The sequence below is a fragment of the Anarhichas minor genome, unplaced genomic scaffold (assembly GCF_050575085.1).
Source record: "Anarhichas minor isolate MPS153535 unplaced genomic scaffold, ASM5057508v1 ptg000003l, whole genome shotgun sequence".
NCBI lineage: Eukaryota > Metazoa > Chordata > Actinopteri > Perciformes > Anarhichadidae > Anarhichas > Anarhichas minor.
This window is the reverse complement of record NW_027466449.1, coordinates 17780405-17800017: the sequence shown is the minus strand read 5'-3', so window position 1 is coordinate 17800017 and position 19613 is coordinate 17780405. Positions and strand designations below refer to the sequence as shown.

At 44.3% G+C, this 19613-nt stretch overlaps 1 protein-coding gene across 2 annotated transcripts in view; it reads right to left on the bottom strand.

Moving 5' to 3' along the window:
- Positions 1-19613, bottom strand: part of slc2a4rg (SLC2A4 regulator) — a 40941-nt gene that overhangs the window by 16767 nt on the left and 4561 nt on the right. For both annotated transcript variants that reach the window (XM_076100989.1, XM_076100997.1), the window contains exon 3: positions 1153-1253. In XM_076100989.1, the coding sequence (XP_075957104.1) occupies positions 1153-1253 (101 nt within the window). The remainder of the gene's footprint in view (positions 1-1152; positions 1254-19613) is intronic.

The following is a 19613-nucleotide window of genomic DNA, read 5'->3' as shown; positions in this document are numbered from 1 at the left end:
CGGTCGGGTCACGGATGAACGTTGGCAGCCAGCGCTGGGCTTTGGTGAGCATGCATGTATACGAAAGTATAAGGGAATACTGCTGATAATACTGTGAGACAACATGTGATTAATAACACAGTAAAACCATCATAGTGTGACCGAGCGTCTTGGGTTCGTGTATGAGGGCACTTATCAACTAGTAATAAGTGGAGTCGGGAGACCAGACATCTTGTTCAGCCCACGGCTACTCTCTTTATTTTTGTTTCCCCCCCTTCGACCAGAGGCGGGAGTTGCCCCTTCTCTACGGCAACCCTCAAGGGACATATCTTCAACACCAAAACGACAAACATGAGACAGTCTGTTACAATAGTGTGAAATAAAGTTTTACTGACGATCACTACAGTCAGTAACAATATGTGATGGGGAGATCTGCGTTGATGCTTTCTAGTCAGCGATCCCTGATGACAGTAAAATCAGCTGCTGTAGCGCTGGTACCGTTAGCAGCACCGGAGCTAACAGCTAACGGACGGAGGTTCCACTCAGTTACATTATGATGCGTTCAGGCTCTGTTCGGAAAATAAATATTTATATTTGAGACAGGTGAATTATAACGTCATCATGAATATATCCAGTTGTTTGAAGGAGATGTTCTCACAGCAACATAAAGTAGATATTAGAGATGAATTATGTCATATTTAACTTCCTAACACTAACTCTAAGCAGATTATAATACATAATTATAACTACTAAGGACAAGATTTATTTTAATCTGTAAAAATAAAATCTTATACAATCAAATAGTTTGACTTGTGTGTCTTTGTGTAAATAACCCGTATAGATGACTATAACAAGGAAGTAAAAAGGTAACATTTAGAATATTTGATGGTTTACACTGAATTCAGAGCAGATGAAATGATTTTCAGAACGGTGGTGAAAACAAGGAATAGTGTGAAGCCTTTTATACCAGCTGCTACAACAACACAAAACAACAGAAAGCTAAATGTATAATTGGTGATTGGGGCGTCTCTAAAAGTTATAATTGCTGCCTTTTTTTCTTTTGTGCTGATTCCATCCGTGACTCTAAACCACGATACGATCCAAACCGTGAGTGTCATGAGTGTGTGTCATGCAGGTGTGCTGGACGTAGAATGCAGCCGGAAGGAATGTTACCTGTGGGTGCGGAGGACGGGTGGAGCACCAAAGGGGAAGTGGACAGCGAGGTCAGGACGGTGGCAGCCATCACCTCTTTATCAGCATGACCTGAGGGCTTCCTGCAAAACACACACAAGTATATCAGGTCAACACGGCTCGTCTCCACACTTCAAGCTGGAACTCATTGGAACTCCAGCGATACTTTGCAAAACAGTTTGTTGTTTTGACTGAGTAATGGAACATTATTTGTGGAAAGAAAACGTCTTGTCCCCCAGAGAAAACTACAAATCTCTGAAGTCCCCAAAAACATCAACAGTGAAGTTAGAAGACATTTTGGACGCTGCCCCGAGGCTCCAGACTGCGACATAAAGAGACAAAAAAAGTTTTTAATAGTGTTAATAAATCACGGCTGAGAAACCAACATTGTTCTCACACCTGATGACCCCGTAGACACGCCTTCACTTTACATCTTGTGTATGTTTTTTACTTTCCACCACTGGGAAAAAGAGAAGAGAAAAAATGTGTTGGTACAAGCAACTCAGGAAGTTGGTGTTGGAGCCCTGCAGCAAACAAATCCAACAAAAGAGAATACATGACTATGTACAGTAAGTCTTGGGTAAATGTGTGTGTGTGTGTGTATACATGAGGATGTAATGGAAAGCCTCGAGAGTGAAAAGGGTTTTATGGTGTTTGTTTTCTGCACAGTAACCTGGTTTAGAGAGCCTGTTCCTCCCTTCCTGTCCAGTACACCCCCTACTGAGCGGTCCAACCTCAGCCTAAACCTTATTCATACTGCAGCACACACACACACACACACACACACACACACACACACACACACACACGTGCACATGCACAGTAAGGATGTGCTTTGGCCAATAAATTTAAAAAAAGTGACAAAACAACAACAGTAATTTGTGTCGTCCTGCATTAAAGCAAAACCGGTTCTCTGCTCCTCGCACACTTATTCTCTTCATCTCCGACCCTGCTGTCCTTGAAAGCAAAATGCAGGGAAACGTATTTAAGGCAGGGCCGAGATCTCACCCGCACACTTTCACACGCACGAAAAAAGGATCGAAAATCTCATGAAAAATCGAAAAGAGAGCGAGCCGTCCGAGCCGATACAGTGAGGTGAACTCATGTCCACTATGTGCAGCTTTGTGCAATAAAAACATGCAAATCCAAATGCTGTGAAATGTTAACATATGAACACACACACACACATGAACACAGATGCAAAAACAAAACACACACACACACACACACACACAGAGATCCACATGGTCTGCAGCTTTAAGAGGTCCCTGTCCCGCCCCCAGACTTCTCCACTACACAACCAGAGTAAACTGGTTTGAGGCATTCTCTCAGCCAAGCCCTCAGTCCTGGCAGAGCTCCACTCGTAGTCTCAGAGCGCACGCACACACACGCACGTACTCGACGCACAAAAACTTCACTCCGGAGTCCAAAACACCAGCAAAAGTATGCTGTGATTTTAGAATGCGTGCGTGTACCTGCTCACACGCCCACTCGCTGAAGTGACTTCATTTTGCCGACACAAGAAGAAAATCTTTTCAGCTCCCACGCTGGTGAGAATGTGCCGGACAGGAAGCAAACACATCTCAGAGGAATGCAACAGACACCAAGGAATCTGAACACGACGCGGCGATGTCCGCGCACAAAAAGCTGCTGGTTTTACTCCCCGACATCTCAGATTATGAGTGTATCTGAGTGTGTGTGTGTGTGTGCGCTCTGAATACAAGGCGGGCAGTCGACAAAACAATACAATTATAATAAATACCAACATGGAGAGAATCAAAGTAAGCTAAAGAATAATATCCACAGCACAGCTACAACATTGCCAGAGGAGAGGCGGGTAAACATGCACCACACACACACACACACACGCACACGCACACGCACACACAGCCTGGACGAGAGATAACGAGATTAGCCGTGTCCTGTTTCAGTCATTAGTCTTGTTTTCAGCGCTGAACGGGCCGAGCAGGGACACACTTCTGATTTATGGGCCTCTCGGTCTCGTCCTTAATAACATTTTGCTGTTTTGAAAAAAGTTGTTGCAGACATGGACATTAAACAAATTGACTATTTTGCCTGCTGGCGATGTCAAAAAGTGTACTGATAGCAAACCACTGACAGTGATGCAAGTCTGTTTTTGGTGTGTGTGCGTTAGTGAAACCCTCCATAATTGTATCTAAAAAACAAACAAATACGCAGACAAAATCGTAATGTTTTTCATTAAATCAACTTTCTTTATTGAGTGTAACTCGTCAGCCACGTCAACACAAACACAGAGACGCCGTCTTGTTAAATACTCTGTTGGACTTCACAGCGCTCCGGAGTTATTGCACATTTTTTGGATCACACGAGTCGGAAAACAATCCCACGCAGCCAAACAATGAAATCTAATTCTACAAATCCTATAATACAAATACTGATCTTTATCTGACACTGTGCACAAATAACCGGCTTTCAACTGGCTTTGAGTGAGAACAGAAATTACATCTTATTTATCTAGATTATCCGGTAAGTGTGTTATTATGATTTTAGTTATAGATGTGCCAATCTTATTTTGAAAAAAACTCATAGCTGACGAATCCTGTCGCCCCCTGAGGGGACCACTAGATACCAGAGATGATCCAAACTTTGATATCCCTTTTCCCTCTCTCACACACACACACACACACACACACACACACACACACACACACACACCAGACCCCATTAATACCCTTAGTACCCCCCCTCACACACACACACACACACTCTGATTTCCTGACATTTTCCTTCCTCTGTTTCCCGGCACAAGCATGACAATCCACCGCAGTTTCACTACATCTGGTGCGAGTTGTTGTGTGCGTCTGTGTTCGTGCATGTTAAGCAATAAAAAACGGTGTTTTTAACCTGGGGGGGGCACAATTGCCGTTTGACTGTTACTCGTGCTGACAACGGTGGAGCTGTAATCTTCTGCTGCCATCATTCTGACTTTGATATGAATGTTTACACCACGTTAGGAGCAGATGGCCACCACATTCTGCCATCATAAAACCAGAATGCGAGGATAACAGAGCCTGCAGACTCTCCCAACGGTACTCTCTCTAGACCCAACTTCTCTGAAACAAACACGGAGCCATTAAAAGTGCACTGACGCATCAGTAAATCTGTCTTCTTACGAGAGGCTTTATTCTGGAGCAAGTCAGACCTCTGTTTAGAGCCCAGAAAGGGAAGAGATCGCTGTCAACAATGTCGGGCTGTGTGTGTGTGTGTGTGTGTGTGTGTGTGTGTTTTGTTTACAGGAGCCTTTCAGTCCAACCACAGTGCATTTAGAGCGTGCAGTCAATTTAATGATGCCATCCTCCACGGATGAACGTGTGCAGGCACACACACACACACACACTGAGGTATTTCATGTAAAGTAGTGACACCATTCATACTCCGTCACTGACAGACGTGTGTTTTTATGAGCCAGGTACTTCGCCTTTAACCCCGTTTACTGTACCTGCATGTGTGTGTGTGTGTGTGTGTGGATGCCTCGGATTGGAGCGTGCAATAACAAAATAATACACTCATTCTCTCTCACGCCCACGCACAAACACACACACACACAAACCGCTCCCTCTTTCCTTCCTTCCTCCCTCAACTTCTATTGGTTCTTGGTTGAGCCAAGAACCATCCCATCTGGCAGCGGCTCAGCACATGGGCCGACTAAAGTCAACAAGCCAGGCCCAGGCACATAGAGAGGGAGGGAGGGAGAGACTACGGCTTTGAGCCAAGACACAAGTTGCAACAACAAGCTCGTAGGGAAGAAAAAAGAGGGGCGGAAGAGGCCAAGCGTGTGTGTATCTGTGTAGTGTGTGTGTGTGAAGCTCTGTAGATGACCCTCGTTTCATCCGAGGTGTCAGATACAGCGAGTCCGAATCGCACCTGTAGATGGGTTCGGTTGGTTCGGTTCAAGATGTGTTGTTGCATTTTAGTTCCTGTTCACACTTTTTACAAACAAACCAAGAGGAGTAAACATGGAGGTCTACAGACTGACAGGTGACTCGTCATCATCCTCATCAGGACCCACGTGGGGGGAAATCAGATTCCTTTCAAATCATTTTTGCAAAGCTCACTAAGAAATAACTTATAAAGAATAGTAGAATGCTAATTGCTCACCTGTTGTGATGGATAAAGGTAGAGACAGGACTGTACACGAAGAGAAGAGGCGTGCATACGTGTTGATTTACATGCACGACCATGAATACAGATCAATGAGATCGCTTGCTGAACAGATTTCACGATACACAGATGGATTTATTAGTTAGTTGAGCTTCAGAAAATCATGCTAAAGTCACACATTCCTTTGCTTTCACGCCAGAAACGAGCCGCACTAACAGCAAACGGACCTGAGTCAGTTTTATGTTTTTATGGTTTGAAAAAGCACCATTAGTTTGTTTTTATACTTTATATTGCCTTTATTGGTTTTAAGTTTTACTGATAAGTTCGATGCAAATTACATTTTTGTGTTTTGCAAACAACAGAGCGAATAAGGACAAAAACAAATCTATAAATAATTGGCAGAGGATTAAAAACAAAAGTTAAAGGCTTTGAAGTTTCTTGAAAAAGATTCATTGATGTGGCGTATCCAAAAAACACACGATGAGACTTAAAGGTTCAGACCATAGAAATAAAATATGATTTCTTATTTTCATGCTTCAGACTGCAGGATGACGTTAAAGGTGAACTCATCAATTAGTTAGACGGAAAACGTCCAACAGTGTAGATTTTCACACCGTCATGTCCGAAGGGGACATTTGGGCTTAGATACTGCAGATGGTGATATGATGCACACACACACACACACACGTCCAGTATGACGGTGGGCTCTCTGCTGTTGTTGGGGAGACGACTATATTTAACACATCTAACCTCTGCTCTAGTTACCAGTACAAATCCCCAGGATCCCGCCTGGTTTACAGCGCACATTACAAGCCCACTTAAGGTCCAACTTGCCAGCAAACACACAATAACAATGCAAACAGACACACACAGACACACATATTGACATATTGAACACTTATTTTTCGTTATTCCGTATCTAATGTCTCCCTCCCCACCTGTTTGGCACAACCAAGACCCAGTTTACCAGAACTGGACTCCCCCCCCCCCCCTTACACAGAGCTGTTGCTGTCTGTGGACCTTTTGCAACAACCAAGTCTAACAGAGAGTGATTGTTCCATTCTCAAAAGACAAATATAACAACACACTATAGAGGTCTATCTTGTTTACCAAGAAAAATAAAAAGTGTGTGTGTGTGTGTGTGTGTGTGTGTGTGTGTGTGTGTGTGTCACACAGACTGCTTGGAAGAAACCAGCTTTAGAAGGTCAAGAGAAAAAGAGGAAGAGCGCGTGGACCGGGGGGGCAGAATCAGCGGATTTCATTGTTTTGTAGTCGGCTGACCACAAGGCATGTCCGGTTTGAATCACGGTGATTCAGAGCTGTGCAGGGTTCAGTGTGGTAGATGATGTGTTTTTCGCTGAGGGTTTGAGCGCTGCCAACAATAATCTCTGGAGAGAAAGAACGCAGCTGTGTTTGCCTCAGACTGGCATGAAGACTGGCATATGACCGCGGCAGTCGAAAACAGTCCGAAAAACTCCAAATACGTGTCAACAAAATGAGTCGTGATACGACGACACATTCAGAGAACGCTGAGCGAGTTGATTTTTTATCTCTCTCTGGAAAAAACAAACAAACGCACCCAGAGACGGATATACCAACACCAAAAAAAGCAATGTTTCCAGTCATGATGTGAAGTTTTCCTCTGGCAAAGCTTTTCATTTATTAGTCTTTAAAGAAACACATATGTTCACGTCGCTCATCCTCACACACACACACATGGAGGGAGAGAATGTGAGGAGGGCCGACAGAGAAAGGTGTGTGAATAACAGCAGCGTTGTTAAACAGCCATTGTTTTAAGGCTCAAGGGATCCAGGCTGGAAAGGCTGTGCACTGTTTACGTAGATGAGCCTGTGTTCAAAAACATAAACAATGCAGAGAATGGCATGATGGCGTCAAACTGGGTCTTCCTGAGTAATGAGGTGACGTAGCTACAACCGAGTTGATCCGAAGCGACCAGGCTGGTGTTGGTGATCATCTGCTGCCTCATCCATATCTGCTATTAATAGAACAGCCATCGCCCCAGACTCCACTGCATTACATAATCTCCCCCGTCCCTCTCTCATGTCGCTGCAGAAGGTCGTGATTGGCTGAAAGCAGTCAAACCCCCCCCACACACACACGTGTTAACAGCTGTGTGCCCCCCCCCCCCCCCCCCCCCCTCCCCCACGCTTCTGTCTCACTCGTTTTGTACTTGTGTATTATTATTGTACAAATACATGTTATGTAAATACACAATAAATACAAATATATTGATGTAGAAGGATGAAGTCCCGCCCCTTTCTGGTGCACCACCACGGGACCTTATTACAGAAAAAACACATGTACGATAGTCAACAGCGAGAGAAATAATTATATGAATTGTGCAACAAACACATGATGTTTGTCAATTTAAAAGATAAGTTTGCACGTCAAGAAAGATGTATTTGTTGAATTATAAGACTGTGAAAATGCGTATTTAGAAAGACGTCACACACATGTTGCCCCTTCTCTTCCCGGCTCTGTCAGACAGGAGCCGGGTCTACTTTAATGTGGGCTGTGACTGTATTGGTCATTCAGTCCCGGGACAAAAAAGCACTCTCTTTCTGTCGCTTGATCTGCGGCCTCAGGGGCCACGCGCAAACAACCACGAGCTTTGTTCTGGGGAGATAATGGAGGATCGACACACAGCGAAAGACACGGCTCCTTCTGTGGTGTCTGACTCCCCACGTCTGCATTACATCAGCTCAACTACTAACACAGGATCGCACACGCGGATTCCACTTTCACTGTACACGTGCAGTACAGTGAACAGGAGAAAGAGTCAAGATCAGAGCCGTGTGACGCTCGTTTCTTTTCTCAGGGAGAAAATGTTGACACAGCACAGGCAATTAACTGGCTGACGACAGAGCAGACCGTGACGCGCTACCCGACACGCACGCAAACAGCCAGACATGAGGATGTATTAGGTCTTCACCACACAGGTCAGTCTGCTGGCAAACACCGTCGGTGTGAATATGGGATAATAGATAATAGATAGGTGCGCACACACACAGTCAAGCCCCATAAAACCCTTCAACACGTCAAGATACGTTGCATCTGTTAGCTTATAATAGAGCTTAATATCGCGATGACGACACTGAAACGATACAACGGCTAAAGCCTGAAAGGAAAAGTTATGGAATATCAGATGACAGAACATGGAACTTAAAATTATCAATTAAATATGTATACATAAAATACATATACAAACTGATGTCCCCTATGCTTGAGTTTATGTCTATTCTTTGATATTTAACTTACATTTACAGCCACATTAAAGAGCGTTTTAAACTTCTTTTTTTCATAAAACAGCGCCCCCACCGAAGCATCAGCTACATTCAGGCGGAGAGTGGTACTGCAGCACAGGAGACCGCGGGAGGTTTCCAAAACAAAAACCCATAAAATGACAATAAATTCAGAAGAAGTTCTGTGAATTTCTGAATTTCTGCTGAAATCAGGACGACACCACAGCAACTGTGTCAAAGGGGTGTTTGTGGAGAGTCTGTCACTGAGGAACACAGTTTCCCCTGGGGATGAATAAAGTATATATCTATCTATCTATCTATAATAATTCAACAAGTGCTCTTTGGTGGATTGTGTGTTTGCCAAATTACAGGAGATGCTTGGCCAGATTCAGAAAGGATGTTGAATATAAATATATCTGTCGATTTGGTCTGTTATTTGTTATTTCAAAGTTCTGCTGATACAAACACGAGTCTGACTTTACCGTTTCTTCTACCTCTGGTGCATTCAATACTGAACACCGCACATGTTCACGGCTGACAACTGCACTCGCAGTAGCTTACTTTACTACCCCGCCGTCACTTCAGGCTACACAACCAGATTAACTTGTAGCTATAGCAACTTCTCTCAGTCCTCTCCAATAACAGCGTTGTTGCTGGGGGAATGCCGGGCAGCCTCTCCTGAACAGAGGCCTTCGATTCTCTCTTTCTTCTTTTCTCGCCTCCTCTACTGAGGACAGCAAACAGGATAAGCCCTTCTGCCTGAAAACACTGCTTCCTTATCAAAACGCCTGTCCTTTTTCATTTGAGTCATGAGTTGATGCAGCGAGTTAGAGAAGTCGGCCTGAAAAACCCGTTTATTCCCGGACGACATCTGTTTTAAAATCATATTTTCACATAATCTAAATAATCCAGAAGCACTAGAATCATAAAGACATGTCGTCTCCTGAGCCTTCAGATCAAATCGAGCAGGAAAAGTTTATTCTGCACGTCGTCAACACAGACTTTCAGAAGTTAAACTACAGAAACAAATCACAGGATGTCTTGAAACTCGGATTAAAATAGACGAGAGCCCTCAACGGAGCGGCCAGTTCTCGTTCTCTCTCTCGTACTCTTATTTCGTTCCTCATTCTTCACTTCCCACTCCGGCTCTTCACATTTGCCCTCCTGCCTTCACAAGCCAGAGCAGGCCTTCGCTCGGTTTCCTGTGTTTAAAGCGAAAGCAAACCAACGCTGTTCCAAAAACCACCCAGCTCTACTTTCTCCCACGAAGCCACATATCTGCTCCAACCAGGAAAATAAACTGATCGCTATCTCTTTTTAAAAAGACAATATACATGCAAATTCATCTTCTTTGGAACCGTTAGATTCAATTACAGTTTAACGTTAACATCACAGTGAGAAGTAAAGTTCACATGGTGGTGGTGAGTATGTCTATGATATCATGATGTGGGCCGAGTCCTTACTGTGAGGAACCTTTAACTGGTTCTGAACCAGTCTCAGTCTAGTCCTGATCCTCTATCAGACCTCCATCAGTAAAGAGACCATCAGAGAGAAGATGGTCTGTTTCTATAGAGTTATTCTTAATGCTCGTCATCGGGGCCACCGGGTCGGTTTCTGGTGAAACCAGATGAAATCATGCAGGTTCACCAGAAACTGCTTCAGCTCAGACTCCAGCAGAGACAGGTCCACCGTGGACAGACCCAGATCCTCCAGCAGAGACCGGTCCACCGTGGACAGACCCAGATCCTCCAGCAGAGACCGGTCCAGCGTGGACAGACCCTGGACCTGCTCTGGAGGGAGGAGGAGAGCTCAGCTCCTGGCAGCAGCAGCGTCTCCTCCTCCTCCTCCTCCTCCTCCTCCTGCAGGAGCAGAGCTTCTCCTCTCTGGGAGACAACACCGACACCACGCTGCTGGAGACCCAGGACGTATTGCTGGACCCGCTGGAGGGAAGGGAGGCACGGGAGAACCAGAACCAGGACTGAGAGGGGTCAGACTGTCAGACCCTGCTGCAGTACAACAAGAGGTTTTCTAAATGGAGTCTGGTGCTGGGAAACACTAACACTTTCGTCAACAGGGACCACCAAAACCCACACTATCAGACTATACTGGATACTGACTATTATAGCAACAAAAAAGAGCCAAAAACCACATCGTTAAAAATGTAAGTCTCCCGGTGGACTTTCTGGCTCTGTGCCAGCAAAAGCCGCTCACCTCTTTCCAAATTGTCAGTGTTTCAACCTCCTACAGGAGAAGGCTGTGACACTATGTGGAATAAGCAAATGACGACGGCCGTTCTGTCACCCGGAAATGCCGACAACGGGTAGTTAACAAGACAAATGGAGGCAATTAGAGCTGATTATGGAAACAGCAGGTAGATGATGAGCCTCCATGAGACATCGGAGGGGATGTAAAACCTCGACTGAGAGTGTGTTCTGACTGTTTACAAACATGTTGAAATGGCAGAGCTTCACAAAAACGGGGTTGGAAGCGACTGGCCGGTCTCCCTGTGACACGTCAAAATAGGCCAAACGGCGGGCGATGGTCCGATCTCCTTCTCCTGAAGAGACAAACAGACAGATGGGAGAGCCTGCCAGACACAGCGAGCAGCCCGGCCCTGGGGAAGGCATGCCGTGAGTGACTCAAGTGTTTTTCTGTCAAACTGTTCAGGTCCCTCTACAGCCAAGTCTCTTCACACAAATGCTGACTTAGGGATCAAACTATAAAGCAAGGAATCTCTGTCTGTCTATTTGAACCGCCCATCTGATCTACTTCATGGTGGGCGTGTTGCTTGGAGTCCCTCGGTAGAGCTTCGTTTGAATTTGGTGCAATTCGGACACGTGACACTTTCTGTATAAATAAGCTTTGAGTAAACAAGCGAAGAGATCTCTGTGCAGCAGTGGGGGCGGAGCTTCAGGTCTCTTTTTCTTTTCTTTTTCATGAGTGAACAGTCGAACTTAGTGGTACAAAGTCTCTGATCTTAATTCATCTTAAACATCAGCAGGCAGAAAGCAGCTAATTAGGGCGGCAACAGTTAGTCAAGCAGGTTTAAAGGTTGACTCATATATTAGTTGGACAGCGGACAGGAGCCTCGTGCTAAGCTACCGAGGCTTATGACGGATCCAGCTTCAGGAATACCAACATACCACTACACCTCATTCATTCACACACACACACACAGACACACATACCAGGCATGCAGACATGCACGTACTTGGCACCGTAAGGCCCTTTTCGGTGCGTCAACATTCAGTAGTAAATCTGGTCAAATGTAAAAGGAGCAGAAGTGAAACCAGAGATAGAAACAGCTGCTCAGTAAAAAATTATGTGTAACCCTCCCTGCTCCCCTTATACTCTTATACTCTCTGTTTAACCTCTTTGTTCTTAATCACAGCTTTAAAAGGACGATATTGTACAAGACAAGCCATATATCAATAGGACTTTAATGATTACTTTATAGAAAAATACAAAAAAAGACAGTTCTACGGTGTTAAACTTAAGACAGAAGGGTCCAAAATAAGACCACCAATAGAAAAGGCATGGATTCACTCTTTAGGGAACACGTTTACGAGTGATTTCTTCATGTGGATGTCACATGACTGATCGCAAACAGAGCATGTAGTGATGAATCGATAAAAAGAAAAATTGAAATATGGACGAAGCACTTTTTTTTATGACGGACTATCTAGATCGGGCCATTTCCAAATCTGAAGAATGTAGGACAGCGAGCTCTGATCTCTTGATGCTACACCAGCTGACGCTGAATCATGTTAAATTTAGTGGTTTTATCCTTGAAGTTGCCTTTTCCCTTCCCTCTCTCTCTCTCTCTCTTTCTCTTTGTCTCTCTCTCTTTGTCTTCCCTGCCCTTGTTCTTCCATCTTTCTCCCTCGTCATGTAATTACAATGGACAAAACACAGTGTGAACGCAAGCTGGTGTATAAATTGAGACCATGGTGTTGATTCATTGGGCAGATCAAACAAGAGCCAGGGAAACAAATGCTGCTCGACAAGAGACCAGAGATCAGCCTTGTCCTCTGCATGAATCACAACAACAAAGCTCATGTCTATTATATACCAACACATCAACAAGAAACAAAAATACACTTTCCATCTTGGATGAGAACAAAGAAGAAGAGTGGGAAAGACCAGTTCCCTGGAACAGCTGTAAGAGTGTTTGGACAGCCTCATACCTCCACTGAGATTAAGATGGGAATACTTTCTACCTCTCCTCGGGCTCCTTTTAACTCTATTTCACAACCATACACACAAGGTTGAAGACGTTCTAATATATTTTTAACAGACCAATTTAAAACCAAAATAAACGATGCCGGACCAATTCCAATTAAACTTTTCGTTTAAGCTCTTCGTTTATTTTAAACTAGGAAAGCCGTGCAAATAAAACGTCCTTACGAGGTGGAAAGGCAAATACAGCAAATGACATATTTTCTGGGCTTCATTTATGAATTTCAACCACTTTCCTCAGTCTGTTTAAAAAGGTGCTGAATAAGAGATTTGGGAGTATTTCTATTGCCTCTCAACGGCTGTCAATATTGCGACGACTGAGCCGGTGGCTCACAGCTAACAGCGCTAACAGTGCAAACAATGGCAAAACTGCTGACGGAGCTAACAGGGTTTACTTGAGTCCTCTTCAAGGAGCCGGCCGCCATGTTTCTACAGAAGCCTAGAATGGACAAACCAAACACTGGCTCTAGATAGGGGCCATTTCGCATTTGAATGTTTTTGCTCTTAGTTCGATAAGTCTCATTGTTGTGATCTGACGGCAGACAAATAAATAGCAGACATCGCTCCTCTAATGCTCTGACTCCCGTTTGTTGCACCTTTAAGGACCTGCGGATACCACGCACGAGGTTTAGCTGCCAAAACAAATCAACCTTTATCTTTATGAACAAGGTCATAGTTCAAGCTAATGGGTGAAAAAACAAGCACCGTGTACATAGAGCCAAAGGCTGTCAACCTCCTCCTCTCTCGTTCTCTGTATTACTCCTCAAAGTGGGCTCATGAATACCAGATATTTACAATCTGTTGCAGTATGTAATTGTGTGTGCGTACAGATCGAGACGACGTATGTGTAAATATTGCAAGCTGACTCAGCAGAGTTCAAGCCAATACGTTGACGCATGCTGCAAATGTCCAGGAGGTGGGAGCAGGACGACGTCACGAGCAGATCTGTGTTAAGTGAAGCCTGACCTGTGTGTGTGTGTGTGTGTACGTGTGTGTGTGTGTGTGTGTGTACGTGAGAGAGGAAAGGAAAAAAGGATTTCAAAATAAAAAAGGCACAAATCTGATCACTCGTAGATCTGCTTGACTAATTGTCTTGCCCTCATTTGGTTGGAGGACGTGAGGATGAGTCATTATCCCGGCCCACACGGCTCTGTTGTTGTGGCCGTGCATGTCCACACACACACACACACACACACACACACACACACACACACACACACACACACACACACACACACACACACACACACACACACACACACACACACACACACACACACACACACACACACACACACACACACACACACACACACAGCGTAGAGGGTTTCTAGGGGTTCCTATGAGGAACTGGGCCCGCCTGGGTCCAGCAGCCTGGGTTCAGCCTACCGTTTCATAATTGACTGTTCAGGCTGAATCTTTGAAGCGTGTTCGATCTAAAGCGGCCGTTTATTCTATGCAGCGCTTTGGGCTTCTTTTTTGTTTAATAGTCAAAGCTCACATTGCTTAACTGCATCAACACAAAAGCCAGAAGTTCAGCGCGGCAGTCTTCCACGACTAAACCAAAAGACGAGGCTTGTCGGTAATCCTTTAATCACAAGAGCGATCACGACGTCTGACGCTCCTCAGGATGGAGTCACAAACCTCAGCACTGTGATTGTTTCTGTTGTGTTTTCACATACTGACAGTGAGGTAGACTGTTTCATGGGTTACTGACACAGCAATGGGTTAGAGAAGAGCATGTGCTCTCACAATTATAAACATATTAAGTACATAAAACTAAATATTTACGGGGAAGAAAAAAAAAGTCTGAATGAGGGAAGTATTTCCTAACAGAGAGAGAAAACTAAAAGAGGAAGCATATTCAACGACACGCTGAGCGCTAATTCGAGACATTAAAATGTATGTAGACCCGCTCAGCGCTGCACAATCTGAAGTGTTGGGCGTTTCCCAGACTTCTCTCTGTTTGCAGACTGAATTTCACTGCTTGTCATCAGCAAACTGGGATGACTTATGATAAGAGTTGCGCAAGACACTGTGTGTGTGTGTGTGTGTGTGTGTGTGTGTGTGTGTGTGTGTGTGTGTGTGTGTGTGTGTGTGTGTGTAGGGATATTTATACGTGCAGAGACTGAAAGCAGGAGAAAGCAAAACCCATGAAGCTACAGGCTTACAGAACATTTTGAAAACAGTTCCTTCATACTTTCAAAAAGAAGACTTCCTCCTCAGCCACCAAGGATCTGGATTTGGAAGTCGTTTGTCAACTAAATGGAGCATTAAGCGGAACATTCAGAACATGTTCCGACTGTATTGAGCCAATTGATTGATCACGGCGAGAAGCAATAATACGGGATTAGTGTTATTGCTGTAATCTACAGTTTAAATGTGAAAATACTATCATCTAATCAGTCTGTGTGACTTTAAAGCTACAATCTTGAAGATCTCCATTGTCATTCTCTTTGGCGCCACCTGTGGTGATGAGCGGTAATTGCGGGTGTGTTTTTTTCCCTCACTGTGAGTCGCTTGTAACCTTTTCCGGGGAATGTCGTCACGGACGCTCAGCTCGTAAAACTTAATAACAGACATTTATTTAAAGAAAACCCCCTCGAGATTATTACCTCAAGAAAAAATATTTCTAAACAAAGTCAATCGTTGGCTTGTCGGTGCAACATGAAAGCATGGTGGAATTAGCAAAGTAGCTCCCTAACAAGCCAGCCGTTAAACAAGTAGAATTAAACAACTTAATGCTACGTCCGCACAGTTTAGGAAAGCACGTTGCTATCGTAATATATATAAACATTTTTGTTCGGATCATTTTCTGTAACCAGGGTTGCATGAGAGCACGGCCGAATTAGCCAGCTAGCTAAGTCGTCAGTCAGCTGCTAGTTAGCTTGTAAATTCCACCACGCTTTCATGCTACACTGGTTACAGAAAAATTAGCCCAACAGCGGCCATCTTTTCAGCCCTCTAATAATTTTAGCCTATTAATTTAGCCACAACCACGAGGGCTGAGGAGGTTAGCAGAAGGCTAAGCTAAACTGTTAGCGTAATTTTCGTCGATATTGTAGCTCGCTAGAGCCTTGAATCACGGTTTATCATCTCTAACGTATGCAAGATTCAATTCTGGCACCCAACATCACAGCAAGAGGACATTATCGTAACTTTAGCCCACTACTCTGAGGTTTATTCTGTTCAGCATTAAGTCTTTGAATTTGTTTCACTTCCAGCTAACACCGTGACGTAATCATGACGTCGGCTGTGAAAAAGGTCAATATGGTATCAATGTTTGGACTGAAATAACAGCTGGAGCTCAACGTGACCACTGAGACAGTCTGATAAACAACACCAGCATAGTAAACGCTTGACTTCACTGTAATGGAACTTTTTAGGCACTTTTATGAGCTTGACACTGACTCAAAGACAGAGAGGGAACACTGTCATGGGAGTGATAATAGCTGTATGAAGGAGCCAGAAATGCAGTGGGAGGTTATACGATGAGAGACGAGAGGTGGGGGGGGAGGCCGGTGGACAGACGGGGGAGCAGCTGCCCGGCTGGTATGAAGAGTTGGGTAGAAGGAACAGAGAGATGGATTGAGGGGAGAGGAAAGGCGGTTGACTGTGGTGTCTCCAAATGCTACTGAGGCAGAACAGGAGGCCTGTTGCAAGTGTCTATCAGTGCATTTTACTGCAGCAGTGCCAGAGCTGTGCAGCAACAGTTTCCTTCCTCTCTCCCCGTCCCTAAAGCATCTCACCAAAGAACCGATGTACAGTGTACAACCTATTAGACACGAGGACGTATCGGAGGATTCATAATGTGACACGCAGCGGGATATGAAGGAGCCACTTCTAGCGTAACGTAACTTTTGCAACAGGCTGTTTTGCAGGAAAAAACATTCCTCCGCGCCTCCTTCTCTCCTCGTCTATGAAACTCTCTTCTTCACATGATCTTAAAAGATGTCTTCCTCTGACAGATCCTCACTCCTTCACACACACCTCTGAGTCAAGAGACCTTAAAGCTGCAGTGGGATGACGAGTTGTCTGACACCACCTTCTGCGGTTGTAAATTGTCCACGCAGCACATAACCCACAACCTGAGGCTGACCTGTGGCGGACGTGACAGATGTCTGCTCACGTCCCGATCGGACCCTCCTCGCTCACATGACTGCATTCATTGAGGATGACCTTTCACCCCCCACCAGTTGCCCGTGTCAGCGCAAAAATATTTGACCTCTTATGGTCTGGAAAGGGAGAAAAAAAAAGGACAGGACGACACTACTGCATCAAACTCAGAGGGAATTTGTTTTTGATGATGCTAACATGCTAAAAACACGTTGTTTTTATATGGAAATATTAAAAGCGTCAGAGAAGAAGTGGGCCGCTCCACTTGAGGTGCCACGTCAGCAATGTGGATGTGGGTCAGACATCCCAGACTGGATTGGGGGGGGGGGGGGGGACTCCGACCCTCGACAACTGGCTGTAATGTCTCCTTTGGGAGGTGGGGGGGGGGTCTCTGCTCCTCCAGCCTGCCTGCCTAACCCCTCCTGGTGACTCTCAGCAGTCAACGGCTGTAATTATGTTAAAAACAGAGCCCCCCCCCCCCTCCTCACTGCAGTTGGTTGCTCTGGTGTCTTGTTTATGCACACTCAGTGTTTTCTATTCATGTTACTCTACTGTGGTGACAGTGTACCTGACCAAGGACAGATAAGGAAGAAAAAGCTTTTCACATCAAAACAACACAGCGCCCTCCCTTCTCTTCTGTTTGGCTGCTCTTTGTTACCTTATCAGTGCGCTGATGAGTATTGACAGCTTCAGGGTGAGAGTGCAAGAGAGACTTAATTAATCAGAGACAGAACGGGGAAAAGAGAGAGAGAGAGAGAGGGAGGGAGAGGTTGAGACGGAGGGTGGGGGTGTTTAAATGTGCAGTGTAGCTTTAAAGGACTTTAAATCATGCACATTCAAACTCAACCTAATCTAAACTTTAATTAAACTTTAATTTCTTAAAAAGTCTGATATGAATGTATCGTGTTATGTATGTGATGTATAGTGTTAATCGTACTACTATGTATTTATGTGCATACATGTCAAAATAGTTCAGCTGGAAATATTATTTTTCTCTTTAATTTCACTCTATTAAATGAGAAAGTACTGAGTACTTTTCATTTGATTCACAAATATAGGCATTACCATGAGTATATTTTATATAGACAAACTATATATCGCATCCTGTAGTCCTTCACAGGTCCATTTGTGAAGATTATCCTGCTGAATAAAAAGTATCATAAACGAGTGTTGGCCACAGAGCTTAGTTTCTGCAATAATCCAAAATCCACTCCCATTGGCTCTTTTTGTGGAGGGAACCAGTTCGATGGTAACTTCCGGGGGTTTGGTGTGTACACAAAACAACCCCTCATGACTGCAGCCGTCGATTGGGTACGCCTACTTCAGGTCTCTGCCCGGGCTTGTCAGAAGGACAGTGACCTACTTTCAAGCATTCGCAAACTGACAAGGCGAGGTGTGAATAGCACTGTGTGTGTATGTGTGAGAAACAATAAGTCACTGATATAGTGAGCGACGTAATACACACGGAGGGTGAGCGACAGATTCATGGCTCAGGTGTCTTTAAACATCTTTAATCCTGTTACACGATACTGGGGAGAGAAGGAAAATAAAGAGTTCTGCTGACAGTGACACAATGTTGCCATTGAAGACATTACTTGAAAGAAAAAAAGAGAGGAAGTGAAACTATGTAACTCTGTGAAAGTGCTCACTCTGAGTTGCTGTTTATATATATATTTATATAGAGATGTGTACAGTGTTAGGGCGGTAACTTTGGAACACAGAGAGAAGCCGCCCACCCCCTCACTGCAGCCATGTGCTTGGCGTCCGTTTCCAAAACAAAACAGCTGGTTGGAGTTAAAATCAAATGGATTTATTATCCCACAAACGCAAGAACAGCTACAAACCGAATCACACTATTAATAACAATATGTTCCACGAAACAGAGGCCCAATCCGGGCCATCCGGCCGACTGGTGTGTCGCCGATGGCCCCCAGAAGATCTGAAGTCCTCTGAAATGTCTCATATTACACATCGATCAGCTCAATGATTGGCTGAAATCCAATAAGCTCCTCCTGGCCTTTGACCCATTTTTCTGGTCCGGCCCCCTCTCCTTCCGTAAAGCAGCACACTCCACTCATTCATATGGTCGTCTCTGAAAAGCCTCACTCAAAATCCCTCTCTGTCCTTCATCGTTCAATAGATCCAATGACTATACTTTTTAGTTTAATACATTCAATGATTATGCTTTTATAGTTTAACACTTCTATAAATAAACATATTGTGACCTTTGATATCCACCACTAGGGGTGCTATTGAACACGCTTGAATTCCTCACAACAGTAGCCAAACCTTTAGCCCCTCCCCTTTCTTTTTTTGTTCCTTTGTTTTTGATTATTTTATCATTTTTATTATAAATCCTCTTTTGTCATGAAATGTGAATTTGGAAGCCGCTAAGCCGAGTATAATGAACATTTATGTATTTTTAGTATTTAATTTTTTATATATATAATAATATTATAACTTCAGCAAGCATTCAGTCACAAGTAGACTAAATATTTAAATGGCTTAAATGAAAATGTGAATCACGGCAAAGAGACGAGCGGAGAGCCTGATTTGAGCAGGATGAAGACAACGGGGGGGAGTTAATCAGAAAGGTCAACACGAACAGAGGCTCGGCTAATACGACCACACGGTTACATAATGTTACGCAACCTCTTTCTGTGTAGTGTCAACTCGGAGCTT